Below are 15,999 nucleotides of genomic sequence, written 5' to 3'. Positions count from 1 at the left end.
TAATTTTTCTAATCTTGGCAGGAAGAATTCTTCACCTGCCACTCTATTTCCTAGTATTTTACGTGAGCTAGGAAATTAATAAAATTAGAATGGATTCAGTGGTGTGCAGGAATTTTAAACAAAGACAAAAAAGGCCTCTTTTTCAAAGATGTATGATAAACAATGTATTTAAGTCAGTAAGAATTCTGCCTGAATACATAGGTTATGAATTAATGAACAACGATTTCAGAACAAGGATTTCAGGAGTTTAGTGGCAAAAGGATTTAAGTTTTCTCCATTATCTAGTAAACACAGTGTGTTATTTGATTTAGTTTTTTCCTTTAGAAATTAATACATAGTTTTCTATATTTTTCTTTTAGAAAGCTTTCTATTTTTCTTACTATACAAGCCATTACATTATGCTTCTCTGAAGGTAACAGGGATAGTACTAGTCCGTATAAATGGAAAGTTATCAAATACTTATATAGGCCACATAAAAAATCACTAACCCGTTTCAGTTAAAATAATGTTAAACTTACTCTATGGGACTTGTTTGTAAGATACTTTCTGTTATTAGGTAACTATTACACATAACACTCTTATCAAGTAAAATAAAAATTCTACACATAATTGTCATACTTACGTGTGTGGAACCACAGCAAGTATTACAGTGTGCTCTGATGGTTTTGTGGCACGAATTGACCTGAGAAAACAAAAATTTATCAGTTACACAATATGCTTTCTCGATGTTACTCTGAGTATCTTCGCAGACAATATAAATGAAAACCAGGACTGAAAGACAGCATTGAGGCTAGAAAATAGTATAACGCATTGCCAAAACCTACTTACTCCCACTTAGACAATCCATTTCCATTGTGCTAGAAGATTCCTCAGGTTTTCCTCCATGCTGTGGTGAGGCAAGAGCTCCAAAAACACAGTTCATGAACAGCAGTTCTTCAAAACTACTCTTATAACCTAGCGAAGGTCAGCACTGTTTACTTACTTTGTTTGGGGCAGACTGCCCTGACTGCATGGATTGAGAAAGGTCAGTCTTAACAATGCATTTGCAATCCCCACTAGCTAATTCAAACAATCTCCACCACCTTCTCCCATCTTTACCATTGTCCTACTAGATACCATAAAGTTTTCTTTAGAGGGCAGGAAGTGCTTTTAGTGCATGTAACTAAAAAAAGAGGATATAGCAAATATATATGTTAGCCTATCATCTATGAGATGCTGAATAAACAAGATTTTACCACTTTAGTTATTATTGAGAAACTGAAAAAAATATGACCAACTATCAGAAGAACAATCTATTCACCTTTCACTGGTTAAAGGTAACTTTTAAAAATGTGTCACACTGTCCTGAATAAATGGTCTTTATATTGATGTATTGGTCTTTTAGAAGAACTTCCATCAGCATAAGTATTTGAGCTTTAAAATGCTCGTTGTCATAAACATGGCAAGTTACATCTTGTGATGAACTGAGAAGAACAATATGGTGTATGGCACAAGAAGGGCCAGAAGGAGGATCCAGGGAACTACAAACCTGTCAGTGCTGGGGAAGGTCGTGGAGCAGATGATCTTGAGTAACATTACATGACACATCCAAGAGAACCATATGATCAGGCCCAGTCAATATGGGTTTATGAAAGGCAGGTCCTGTTTGACCAACCTGATCTCCTTCTATGACAAGGAGGCCCACCTAGTAGATGAGGGAAAGACTGTGCATGTTGTCTACCTGGACTTCAGTAAAGCCTTTGACACTGTTTCCCATAGCATGCCTCTGGAGAAGCTGGCAGCTCAGGGCCTGGATAGGTGTACTCTGCGATGGATAAAGAACTGGCTGGATGGCCGGGCTCAAAGAGTTGTGGTGAATGGAGCCAAATGCAGTTGGTGATAGGTCACGAGTGGTGTTCCCCAGGGCTCAGTGTTGGAGCCAGTTCTGTTTAATCTCTTTATCAATGACCTGGATGAGGGGATTGAGTGCACTCTTAGTAAGTTTGCAGGTGACACCAAGTTGGGTGGGAGTGTTGATCTGCTGGAGGGTAGGAAGGCCATACAGAGGGATCTGGACTGGCTGGATTGTTGGGCTCAGGCCAATTGTACGAGGTTTAACAAGGCCAAGTGCTGGGTCCTGCACATGGGCCACAACAACCCCATGTGACACTACAGGCTTGGGAGAGTGACAGAAAAGCTGCTTGGTGGAATAGGATCTGGGGTGTTGATTGACAGCCTGCTGAACATGAGCCAGCATGTGTCCAGGTGGCCAAAAAGGCCAAGAGCATGCTGGCTTGTATCAGGAATAGTGTGGCCAGCAGGACTAGAGAAGTGATTGTGCCACTGTACCCAGTGCTGGTGAAGCTCCACCTTGAATATTGTGGTCAGTTTTGGGCCCCTCATCATAAGAAGGACATTGAGGTACTAGGTCTGGAGCTCAAGTCTGATGAGAATCAGCTGAGGGAACTGGAGCTGTTTGGCCTGGAGAAAAGGAGGCTGAAGGGAGACCTTATCACTGTTTATAGCTACCTGAAAGGGGGTTGTAGCATGGAGGGTGTTGGTGTCTTTTCCCTAGTAGCAAGTGATAGGACAAGAGGAAATGGCCTCAAGTTGCACCAGGGCAGATTTAGACTAAGAAAAAAGATTAGGTTTAGATTAGGAAAAAATTCTTCATGGAAACGGTTGTCAGGTGTTGGAGCAGGCTGCCCAGGGAAGTGGTGGAGTCACCATCCCTGGAGGTGTTTTAATGCATTTAGACGAGGTTCTTAGGGACATGGTTTAGTGCTAGAGCTGGGTTATGGCTGGACTTGATGACCCTGAGGGTCTCTTCCAACTGAAATGATTCTGTGATTCTATATGTATGCTTTGGCTGAAACAGTGTATTTTAGCAAAGAACTCCAATACTAAGCACTTGAAACCTTAGAACTGCTAAGAAAGAGTCATGTGGACCAGACGTGTGATGCAAACTTTTGTGAAAAGCTGGCAGTGCTTGACCCAGTGGACCAACAAACACGTTCCTTTGAAGCCCTGAACCTTCAGACTTTGCTGCGGCACTAACCCAGGAAAGAAGCAGGCACAAACAGCAAAGAATAATTTCACAACAGCTCTGACTTACGCTTGATAGAAGCCGTGACATGAAGAGAGGATTCTACAATTCAACCTTGCCAAAAGTGTATTTTTCATATTGTACGCCTCCTACACACATATGCAAACCTCCTGGCCTCAGTTCCCAAACTTCCATTTTAGTAGAGTTTTGTGGGGTTTTTTATTTATTTACTTTATTTATTTATTTATTTATTTTTAAATGAGGAGATTTGGTTTTGTGTTCTGAAGTTCAAGAGAAGCATAAGGTTCTTCAGGTTACCTGCAGATATCTTCTGCATCAAAATATCTGGTGTTCCTGTGATCTATAACAATTATTTCCTGGTGCTTATCAAGAAAACATTCAAGTGCTGACTCCAGAGTCCGGGCAATGTTGCACCTGTATCCAGCTCTGTCACAAGCCCACCAGAAACCATCACTTTGGTTATCTTCTTTTGCGAAGATCAGCAAAACCTGTAAAGCATGTAAAACAGTGGCACCACATTAAACATACAAAATATTTTTCTGCATGGTGCAAATCTTAACAAACACTTCTGCTATATAGAAAATAGAGTCTACTTTGAAAGTGGGAAGATTGAACTATAGATTGTAAAACAGCTGATGCAGTAGCACAATTTTCTTAATAGATAGAGTGATTATCAACAGGTAATCAACAGTTAACTGTGTATGATTGATGTTTAGGACAAAACCAGCTGCCAGATGATGAGTCTTTTCTAACTCATCTTCAAATTCAGTCGGCAGCCACCCAGAGTAGGTAGGTAAGTGTTGAAACATCATTGCCATTCTCATCAGGCCATCCCAGCTACACCCACTTTCAATTGTAATGAACTGTCTGAAATGCAACTGTCCCTAATTATCACTCTTCAGGGACAAAATATTGACGTAACGGTTTTATTCATGATTTCTCCTTTGACATACAAAAAAAAATGGAGTTAAGTCATATTCATTCAAAACTGAAAAGAATAACAGACAAGCAGGTATGGAGAGGGTTGAGTACGGAAAAAAGCCTGATTCAAACATCACAATTTTTACCCAGTGAATTGTCCCTAATTATGTAAATATATAAAGTAGTTTTCACAACATCCACTGAACACTTAAGGAACTGCTCACGCAAGATGAGGTAGGATGTGCTTTGAGACACGGTTCTAAATACCAAATCAGTGCTGTAGGAAGTCTGTTTGCTAACTGACGCACAGAATATAGGCTGAAAACAGCTGTGTTTATGTGCTTTTTTTGTTAAAGAAATAGTGTTTTTAGGAAAGAACATTTTTTGACCCTTGCCACGTAATACATGTATTATCAGCAAACAAATTACACAGCTAGAAATGCAAGCCATGTAGACACCCCCTTCACAGTATGCACATATTTACCATAGCAACAGATTACCCAATGTGACAGATAAAGAAAAAAGGTAATTTAGTGCAAATATGCTGTGAAAAAGAAAGACCTCAAAAAGTCAAGAGTTTATCCACAGCTATTCAAATTTCACAGAAAGGTAGCGGCTAGAGAATAATCTATGTATAAAGCAAAATCCTGCTCATTTCATGAATAAAAGTCATCTTCTGACCTTACTGAAACAACCTGTCTGAGCAAAATATGCAAAATTTTGCCCCAAATGCCTGCAAGAAAAGCCAAAAACTTTTACTCTCTGCTGCTCTATATGTCCGTGGTGTCACCACGTGAAATTCAACACCATCAGTCTAGAAGCTAGAAAAGGTGACCACAACTTCTCTCTTATCTTGAGCTGTCTGGATTGTTGAATTCTAAACAGTAAATAAATTAATTAATGTTACTATTGCAAGACAAAAACCAGTCAAGGTTTCCTTAATCAGTAGGAGAAAATGATATGCTCAGAATTTCCATAAATATTAAGAAATAACTTAAGAAGTTTCAATTTATTAGAAAGTATATCGACGTGTTGGAAAACAGTGACATGGCTTGAGCTGCAGACTTTGTCTGCAAATACTCTGATGAAGTCCTTTCCCTGATACTATCTTCTGTTTTGTTCCAACTGCTAGTAGCTTTATTTTATTCCTAGCTTGATTGGTGCAATGTGGCCAGAAAACAGTCTTTTTAGGGCACATTTCTTGATATCTCCCTTCTTTCAGTATTCCCAGTTGCTGCTGGAAAATAATGGAGCTTAATTAAACTACCTGATCTCCCACTGGTAGCTAATTATGAGTGTGTGAATCCTTCTGAGAGTATTAACTTTAAAAGGTTTTTTTATAAGTATTACTACCATGCTTTCTCATTAACATTTGGATGAATCTTACTATAAACCATGAAAGCATAATGTAACTAGAAGTATATTGCAAGATATGCTCTCAAAGTCAAGATAAAAATAGAAAAATCCCTATAAACAACACAGTCAAGGAAAAGCTTGAATTCAGTCTATGTTTCTTGACAAAAAAAACCCAGACAAACCCAAAACACAACATGTAGCTATTTTATGGTGTATTATTTGTCAGTGTTACTGTAAAAAAATAATTCTACTCAGCACTGCCCTTGTTTAAATGCACTGTGGACTTCTGCAGGGACGTTCACAATTTTTGTGATGTATTGGAATTCCTAGCATATTTCTAAGTATTTGCTTTGCACAACTATTAGATGTCTTGTTCCCACTGTATCATACAAATACAGAAAATGGACAGATATTTGCTTTACAGAGCTCAAAATAAAACAAGTGACACCAAATGAGTACAGACACATAGTGTACAACAACAAAACCAAGAAAATTACAAACAGAAACTGAAGATGTAAAAACTAAAGTTACTTAATTAGTGTTATGTTATTGTAACGCAGCAAGACAGTTTTAAGGTAGAAAACACACAGTAGTTCTGAATTAAGTAGGGAGGAGCTCTTGTTGCACCAAAAATTGGCATGGAGGAACAATAAAAAGCTGTACATCATCATACTTTGTTTGCAGCTTAACAGGGAAGATCATCATCATGAGAAAAGGAGTTTGGTGTCAATGCTAAGAATGAGATGATGGCCATTGAATATCCTAAGAGGTGAGAATACGCAGTATTTAAATGGGGGACACATCCCAACCTTTATTAGCCCTGGTAAACACTTCTGCAAGAGGGTAAGATAGCTTTTTTCTGTGCACTAAACATTTATAAAAACCATCTTTCTCCTGTGTCCCTGGAGAAAGCACATTTACATGTACTTTTACCATAGTAATTTCTAAGGTCTCAGAACCAAACCATGCCTATTTGCAAGCCTTGGTACAAAACCAGGGTGGGGCAAAGCTGTGTGTGTGGAGGGTGTTTGGAGGGTCGGAGCTGGTAGGTTTGCTTTGGACTCTTCCCCTTGTCCCTTTAAGGTCAGCAGCGCCTCTGTCATGATCTAGTACAAACCAAACCAGATTCGTCCTCTAACCCAGACGGTCATAAAGTCCAGTGAGGAATTTATTAAATGGTTTATGGCAGGTTGCAGTCACAAGTTCAAGTCATGTCTCAGACAAAAAAAAAGTACAGGCCATTTCCAGGTAAGCACAGGTGTCCCAGTGCCAAATAATAGCATAAAACATACACCAGAATAAAATTAATACTGCTAAAAGAAGCCCTGATGTCAATTGTTTTAACAAGCTAAACTGACTTATCAGACAATTGTGAATATGATTAAGCACCCACAAATAGATATTTAAAATGTGATATTCAGTAGCTTGTTTGCACTGCACATAGAAATACGTAACTCTACTGTCAAGATGGAATAAAAGATTAACACACATTTTTGTAAATGCATGCATGTGTGCAATACTTGCCAAATTAGCTGAGGTAATGTGGCTTGTTCTACAAACAAAGGAGGTGGGTTTACACAAAATGTTTTACTTTACTGTAAATAAGTCAGTGTATGGTCATGTCTTTACAGAAAACTCTTCAGTTAATGGTTTTTCTTAAGGTCTGCTTAACTTAAAGTCTTCTATGGTAGCACCATAGATTCTCACTTGTGTGATGTAGGGACAAAACAACATCCACACCTGACAAGATACCAAGAAGAATGTCAACAACTTAAAAAAAACCCAACCAACCATACCAACCAAACAAAAACCAAACAAAAACCCACCACCACCACCAAAACAAAACCAAAACCAACCAAACAAAAACCCCACAAAAAAACCTCAAAAAACCCAACACTTTCCCTTATATGAAAAATCTTCCCTTAAAACAGCTAGCACTTGTACTATGATATTTCTGCAAATTCAATTTCTGCAAAGTAAAATCCTGACATCATAACTGAAGATGGTCACAATCTGAAGAACATTTTTCCATTAGGAATTACACACTTCTATGCTGAAATTCCTTGCAAAACCCAAGACCAGTCTACTGCTGAAGCCACGGTTCCACAACCATCTTACAATAGAAACAAATAGTTCAATTAGATCAGCTCATCATCAAGACTGAATGCTTAATACAGAAATAAAAAATGTAAAGCTTAATGATGCATATACACATGATTTATTTTCCTTGAGAACTGCATGTCTTCCACGTGTAGGTTTTTTCCCTCTCATGGCCAGATATGGAAGAGAAAAACACCAAAACCAGAAAAGGTCACTGGTGACGAAACTTCTTGGTATTTTACAGAGTTAAGTGACGCAAAAAGTTAACTCGAATGATGTATCACCAGGGCAATGTTAAAGACTAAGACGATATAAATTCCTATAATCTGAGAGCCCTAACACGCATTATAAGCTAAAATAATAATGCTTAACCTCTGATTACTGGCACTGGAACAAAATATACAGAAATAGAAGCAAGCACAGGTGAGAGCTGTTGGTCCTTACGCTGAAGTTCAACCTTTCTTGTTGGACGTGGTGAGTTCTTGAATCGGTGACTTGTAAAAGCACCATTCTCTGTCCTGTTTTGCAAAACCCAGCAAAACTTGCCAGGTACCTAAACATCATAATGGAGCTTTCTGCTTTGGTATCTCAGAACCAAACAGTTTTTCACATCCAGAGAGGCAGCTTTTTCACCAGTAATGCACATGCACACACACTCCTGTTGACAGGAAATATAAAAGGAATGGTTTGATGTTAATGGAAGTCTAAGTACCTCGTTTACCAATTTAGTTTACTTGTAGATCTCAAGCAATCAGATAAACCAAATACCAATTACCAATGTGACAGTCTTTACACAAGTAAAATGAAAACATTATACTTAACTATAGGGGTTGAACCTTAATTTCTTCACCTGTTAGCACTGTATCAAGAAACTGAAAGAGCATCTTACCTGAATTGGATCTTGCATTAGTCTCATGGGCCCAATCTGTACTTCTGTAGTTGATGCCTGCTAAAGAAGAGTAATACAGATATTTACTCCAGTCTGTTTTTTAACAAGGTAGCATTTTACATGCAAGAATGAAAAATCAAACAGAACCATGAAAGACACTCAAAGACAGGCAGGCATATTACTAGCAGCCTTGATTTAGTTATTTTGAAGTGTATCTTTTATGACCATATCTTACCAAACTACTAATTTTGTTTTATTTGTCTCAAATTAAAAATCGTTGAGGAAACAAGAAGCACAACTTCCTTTCCTTTCTTTCATCAGAGTACCTTGGTTACGCAAATGACTTACATTTTGCTTCGAACTACAGAAAGCTAGCTTTTTTTTTTCTGGCCAAAAATTGCCTTATTCGTTTGAATGTATTACAGAATTTGTATTAAAAGTCTTGTGACATGTATTCAATAATAGTATTTTAATGGCCTTGATAGAAAAAGAGTGACTTTTCAGAAAGGAGGAATTTTTTTGGATTTTAAATTGTTTTCCAGAAGCATAGTCTTTAGTTTGCGTGAAAAAAAAACATTACTACCATGTGAACCAAGATTTTTTTAGAAGACATGAGAGCACATCATAATCTAAAGCTACGGCAAGAAAGCCAGCGAACATCGGCTGTGGCTGCTTTGTTGCCACATATCCTAGGAGTTGGATTATCTTAATACTTTTTGTTTCTTGATACATTTCAATACACTTCTCCTGTACACTACTGATTTGTTTCACTTCAGACCATTAGCCACAGAAGGTTGTTAAGCAACTGAACAATACTTATGTCCTCCCACAGATGTATGTACTTAAGGAGAAGTCTTTGAACACTTGAAATATTATTCCCCTCATGTGTATGGAGGACTATTTACAAGTTAGCAATCTCCAAATGGCAGATTCTCTGCTTTCCTGGTACCAGTTACCCCAGGTGCCAGGTGTAGGCAAGTTAAAGCCTGCAAGACATGTATTTTCAACAAAATCAGGAGTCCTGGACCCTCCTTTCTACAGCATTTTGCTCTGCAGTGCTCGTTAGTTCACGCCTTTTTTCCAAGTATTACCTTATTCTTAAATGTAATATTTTTTAAAGAAACGTGTATAAACATTCAAAATGGATGAAGTTACCATTATTGAACATTTTTCCTTAGACAGTACAATACCATGTTAAGTATAAACCTCCTTGCCTGCTCCTGAGACAGTGATATTTTGTATAGCTACAACTGACATGTTGGATTATCATGCATCACTGAGCATCAATTCTTCTCAGCCCAACAACATACGTCAGAAGGTGGTAACAGGCAGTACTTCAAAATATTAAACTACAAAGCCTGCCACTGTTTTCCAAAGCAAAACCTGCCCCCAATGTAAGCATAGTTAACCTCTCCTTTTCTCACACAAGAGCTTCACTTCCCACTTGAGCTTCCGCCGTAGCAAAAGGTAACTTAATGCCAGTAAGTGTATCAGAACAGAAAATGCAACAGACTTGGGTCAGTATCAGTGCAAAAGCTTCTTTTTTTACAATGCACAGCTCAGACTGTTCCAGAATGTATTGATCAAGAGCCTGGATTCCTTCACAAAAGACAGGACACAGATAATTATTTTATTATCCATTTATTAATGCTACTAGGGAACTGACATTGTAAATTAATGTCTTCCACTTTTCTGCCACTATGGAGGACATCCAGCTTTAATTACTCTGTTTTGTCCAGGATGGAATAATTGTGTCTAAGACATAGATCAATGCAGGCAAGTCTATCAGTCCCTTTAAAGAGATTCATTTATAGGACAGCCGCTTCTCTTCGCCTGGGTGTTTTAAAACAACAACAAGAAAAAGTCCACACAACTGTGACTCAAGGTTTCTGTCCCTGCTATTTCTGTGTCAGCGTCATGAATAGAAAATACCTGAATAGAAGGGCCTAAAAATCAAAGTCTCTGCCTCTCCTTCGCTCCCAGTTTCTGGGTGTTCCTGCCTTTGCTAATGGTAGGAAAGCTTAATGATGCTTAGAAAATCTGAGAGCACCAAAAGTAGCTGAACTTGTCCCTGTCCTGCTCTGTGCAGACATGATAGTGTCAGAACCACCCAGGGATGCAGAAAAGGTGTTGCTCTATCTGAAAAATTGCCATGTATAACCTTTGAGACCCTAAGTTGCTCAACTTCATTACTTATACTAAGCATGGAAACAGATGGGACCCTCAAATTAAGACTAGTAATGAACCTGAGTGTAGGAAGGATTAATAATCCTCATCGAACACAGCAAAAAGTATGCCTGAAATCCTTCTTCCTGGACTTGGAGTTCTGAGTTTTGTTTTACAAGCTTAATCAGTCCCTTAGATTTATATGCCCAAATTGCTCTGGGTACAAGTGACTGTCTCACTTTTCTCTTTCAAAACACAGCTAGAGAAGGCAGCAAGAATAGTGACATGAGGGCCTGTCCTTCACAAATGTCTTATGGGTCTCTCCTTGGCCTGAAGGAACTAATTCCACACCTTCCCAAGTCCCAGAAGAATCTGACCATGTGGACGTTGCATTTTAGTGATACCACGATCATACCTCTGCTCATTTCCTGATGTAAGTGAACATCTCATTGCCAATGATTTCCAATTTAAATAAATCTCTTTATTTTATTGACTGTCAGGAAGGACTGCTAATAGATTTGCAACCTATAGCAATTAGTACAATAGCTCATGACGAACTTTTCTGGTAAAATATGTGAAGACAAGCCTGACTCCAAAGAGGTCAGTGAAAAAAAATCCTGATTTCCATGAGCAGAGGAACATACAGAGAGCTAGAAGCAAAAAAATCATAAATAAACCAACTACCTGGGAATAACAAAAGCTTAAACCCAGTGTTTTAACATTTTAAGCTGTTCAATATTACTTCCAGGTCATTCTAACCTCTTAGGCAATTTCCACAGGAATCAGCTATTAATCAAAGAATTAAAGAAAAAGTCAATACTGCTTTCTTAAATCCTATGCTTTTATGTAAACCAGTGATCAGCAATTACCTTACTATGATAGTAATACCATCAAGCAAAAGGTACTTATCGCATCATTAAAGTTCCATCGTTTTAAATCACTCATACAAAATCTTTACCTCCCCCATATGCCTGCAGACTTAGAGCACCTGCAGATTATGAATCACCAATAATTAGTAACGCAACCACTGTAAAAAAATATTAATTAGTACAGCAAAATCTTGTATAATTCTTCATTTCTCCAGAGAAACAACAACAACTAGAGACAACCAAGTGGTGAAGCAAAGATGTTGGGGAGTTCAGCCTCCTAGAAAGACTCAGGACAGACAGGTGAGCTGGGAACATCACACAGATGCCAAGGTACATACAAATACAGATACCAGCCCCGAAGGCTCCTTCCCTCTACCTGCTATTTCTTTAGTTGCTCCTACAATGAGGCATTCCTTCCCTCACCTTTGTAGTGTGTTTTCAGACTTCTGTCCCTCTGATATTTTAAGTGGGTAATGGGACTCTCTTTCTGAGCCAGCTCTTACCACACTGCTGTGTTCCCCTGCCTCCATCTCCCCAACTTTGCTAGGGCTCATTTGCATTTCTCTCCAGCTCAGCTTTTCCCATCCACATTACTGATGAGAGTTGACACCTCAGCCCATCCTTTGGCTATTACCATTTCCATACTTGATTATACCACTACTTTTAAGCTCAAATCCCTTCCCCCCATGCTTCTTTTTCTTTTTTTTTTTTTTTTTTCCCCTGGCCAAACTGCAGCCCTGAAAAGGATTACAACCATATATACCTCAACACTGGTCTTTAGGTTTGCCTGGATTTCCTTACAAGACACAGCACTCACAGCTGTTCTCCAATATCCCTGGCCTTGAGCTGTTGTCCTGCTCATCTTCCTGCTACAACACACCTGACAAGGGTGTGTCCAGCTCCTCTTCCACTGTTTGGCAATGCCACATCCCTCTCTTCTTCCCCTTCTTTTCTTTGCCTTGTCTTTTGTAGCAGAGTACAACATTTTTAAAAGATAGGTGATAACATGTTTAGGATAACATTGGTGTATTAAAAATATAGCCCTTAATTTTCATAGACCTTGCAAATATGTGGTATTTTCCCACATTTTAGGGAACCAATACAGCTCTTATTACTGTAGAAAATAAAATCAGAACCAAGCTCTCCTTGAAGGAAATTTGAATGTCTTGAAAACTATCTCCTCTCTTCTCTATAATTATACAACTCCAGATGGAGGCAAGCAGGACATGACTGTTTGGAATTTGGGTCTTTTTGTTTTGCAAAACATTCCATTAGATTTCAGAATGCTTTCTGTTTTCAAGAAAGTGTTATTTAAAATTTAACACCTCAAATAGGTTAATGCTATAAAAACCTAAAATCAAAACAATTTTTACAGCATACTCAATGAAGAGTACTAAAAAGTCTCCCTACAAAACTCTAAGATAAGTGTAGTTTTTTTCCTTAATATATTAATTTAACACTCATTTAGGAGGTCTGCAATATGTTTGCATCTTAGTTTTAACTCATGCAGTGTAGCAATTCCCTGATTTAAGGATTTAATCTCTTAAAGCTTACCTATACACCAGGAAAATTTTACTGTGTAGTTTTGAGCGTACTCTTCTCATATGTACGAGAAAAATGCACGACCTGTAACGGATTCTCCTCTTCCAGATACTATATGAGATTTTGTTCACAAGCAATAAACCTCAAAATTCCCTTGGAGCAAAAAAGTGACTTTTACTTGTATTGCAGTCACACGTACAACTACTCAACTGGGCCAAATCCTCAGCTCAGGACACCACACACAGGCACATAGCATGAACACTACATATACAGGCAATAAACTAGATCTAAATTCACAAAGAGATGTAGGTCTGGCAGGCTCTACTGCACTTTCATGCACCTAGCTCGAGGGTAGAGTTCACAAACCTGCAACTGGTTCTTGTGCTTCCCAAAACTAAGCAGAATTAGGATGAGGCCCTTGCAATGCCTCCAGTTAAAACTATGTCACTGTAGACAAGGGAACTGAAAATTTGTGAGGTAGAGGGAGAAAGTCAAGAGGAAGAAGAACCTTCCCTTCCATAACCACCCTCACCTCTGGATGATGAGGTCAGGCTCCTGTTGCACACTCTCTCCCTCACCCATGACCATTGCACTCTTTTTTTTTGCAGTGACCTGTGCCTGAAAAAAGGAGCCTTAAGCAATATCTAACTTTGTTTCCCATGCCCCTCTTTCCCACCAACCTTGCCTTCAACTGGTGAGGGAGCACTCACCTGGGAGAAAGGCATTTGAAACCAACCCTGGCTGTGTATAGACTACCATATACCAGATGCACCAGCCCACTGTTGTCCCTGCATTTCCCATGTGCTCCGAGAACACCAGGCTGATTGGGTTCTTCAGAGGACCTGCCATAGAAGTGCCTCTGGCTGTGAATTCCATATATTCTTCAGTGTGTGAGGTACGTGCCAAGACCATATATCTTAGTAGAGCTAAGATTGGCAGCAGTTCTGGAGATAAGCAGAAATCTTCATAAAAACTTCAGAGTCCAAGGATCAAAGAGCTGACATTGAATTTCTGTGAATCACACGATTGGTAACATATTGGATGCTTAAGCTGGTTTTTGAGTTTGGTTCTCAGAGTCTGCACCTATAACTGCTTCTGTGAAAAGCTGCAAGTACCTATCTGATCAGAGCCAGCTTCAGGAGCAGATGTTAAGATTTCTCTCTTTCTTCCTTCATTCTCCTTCCACTCTGCATGGTTTCCTGGCTTGTGTTTCAAATAAGAAAATAGAAAAGTAAGTATTCAAAAACCCAGATTTGTTTCTTTATTGCTCACTCCTTCCCCACCCCCGCAACATAATTCATGTATTTTTAAGCAATTACAGACAGTAGTGATAGTATAATCTTGCTGTTTCAATTTAAAATCAGTGGTAAGGGAATAAAAGCAAACCAATGGGATGCAGGTAAACCTCTGAAAGACAAGGGGAAAAGAGAGGAGGAAAAAAGGGCAACTAGCACAAACAAGTCACAGAAACTAGATCATCCTTAAGAGAGAAAGAATTGAGAAAGACAAAATGTACCGGTGTCAAGTTGCTGACAATTTTAGGCAACCTCTTGAACAAGCAAGCTGACACTTGTAAAATAATTATATGAGCTCTAATATAACAAATGTGTGCTTGATATAAAATGACGACTGAAGTAAGAATATTGTATTAGGACTTTTTGCATTCTGTTCACATTTTGGTAGCAGCTTCCTTATCAGTACATTATCATAATAGGAAGTAGAACAGTCAAGTAGAAAAGACACTGGTTTTGCCATTATTTTGTTAAATTTGACATACAAAAACTACCATTGTCTGTCGGTCCTCAATTCTGCTCACAGCAGCAGCTGATTTGGGACTTGTCAAGGGAATATAGGCCCACTATCCATAAAGAGTAGTCCACATCCCTTTTATTCCTATAATTTGCAGATTAAGTCTTCCATCATAATCTGGAAGCAATTCTGCAGGTTTGTACATTCAGTTTCTCCCCACACACATTTTTCTTAAATGGATTCAAGGCTCATAATAAGACCAGCACCACAATTCTGGTTCTTGATGTTAGCACAAAATAGATTTGGTGGCCAAGTTACGGCTAATTAAGCACAGTTGATGAAGATATCCCTTAATAAAACCCTACAAATCTCTGGGGCAATTTCAAAATATATTCCTGTGTCTTTTTCAGAAGCCTGGTGAGGAACAACAAAAATTTGGTCAGACCAACCTATCTTGGCCCAACATCCTGTCTCCACAAGTGGCCAACAGCAGATGATGAACTGAAAAATGCAAAACCAGGGTAAGCACAGAGTGACACTGTCCCTTATACCACCTAAGACTGATGATGATAGCTCATCTCACCTTATGCTTTCCTTACAGAAACAGCCATGCTAACTCTTCTCCAGGACATCATATTATCTGATTACCTACCACATTTACTTCAGTTATGTTTTATCTCTAGAGACAGTGCCTTGCACAGTACGGAAACAGAATGTAATTCCTAAATTGTCTGTAGTACCCTCTAAGGAAGACTAACATGTCATTATCTGATTTTCACTCCTCTAGCACTGAGATTAGTTTAAAGAACAAGTGACACGTCTTAGATAGTAATTCAGCAACTTCAGATTTATGTTTCTTGTGAACTCCTGGTTCAATATGCCAGTTGTGTCCTGGCAATCTTTCCTTGTACTTCACCTCCTTCCTACAGCAGAGCAATAAATGGCCCACATCCCCAGACCTACTACCCATGTGTTCATGTTTAAGAGCAGTGCCCAAAGAGGTGGCTAAGGTGACTTGTCAGCTATTCACATTACTTGAGAAGGGCATGGTCTCAAAAGATATCATTATCCATGTCCTCACTGTCAGTGAAGTTTTATGGCAATGACATAAATGAAAGTATGATGAAAGTGTTATAAATTAATTTTAATAGGTAAAATACACACCCAGGAAGACATCAAATTACAAGATGCTACATTACAGTTTGATACCAAACATTTTCTTCCAAGAAATTGTATCTTCAATACATTCTGTCTTTTTCACTCTAAGTTCAGTATTGATTGTAAGAAAAAAAATCATATTCCTTGAGAGGCTTTCTGGTTGATGTTTTTACATGCAAGTCTACAGAAACAAGAAAAATAGA

At 38.6% G+C, this 15,999-nt stretch overlaps 1 protein-coding gene across 2 annotated transcripts in view; it reads right to left on the bottom strand.

Moving 5' to 3' along the window:
- PDE8B (phosphodiesterase 8B) overlaps positions 1 to 15,999 on the bottom strand; it is a 76,767-nt gene that overhangs the window by 34,143 nt on the left and 26,625 nt on the right. The window contains exons 2-4 of one of the 2 annotated variants that reach the window (XM_065655762.1): positions 8,313 to 8,372; positions 3,344 to 3,534; positions 623 to 682 (exon numbers count right to left, since the gene is read on the bottom strand). In XM_065655762.1, the coding sequence (XP_065511834.1) occupies positions 623 to 682; positions 3,344 to 3,534; positions 8,313 to 8,372 (311 nt within the window). The remainder of the gene's footprint in view (positions 1 to 622; positions 683 to 3,343; positions 3,535 to 8,312; positions 8,373 to 15,999) is intronic. The other variant, XM_065655763.1, reaches the window with a different exon arrangement.

The sequence above is a fragment of the Caloenas nicobarica genome, chromosome Z, assembly GCF_036013445.1.
Source record: "Caloenas nicobarica isolate bCalNic1 chromosome Z, bCalNic1.hap1, whole genome shotgun sequence".
Classification (NCBI taxonomy): Eukaryota; Metazoa; Chordata; class Aves; order Columbiformes; family Columbidae; genus Caloenas; species Caloenas nicobarica.
This window is presented reverse-complemented; position numbering and strand designations above follow the sequence as displayed.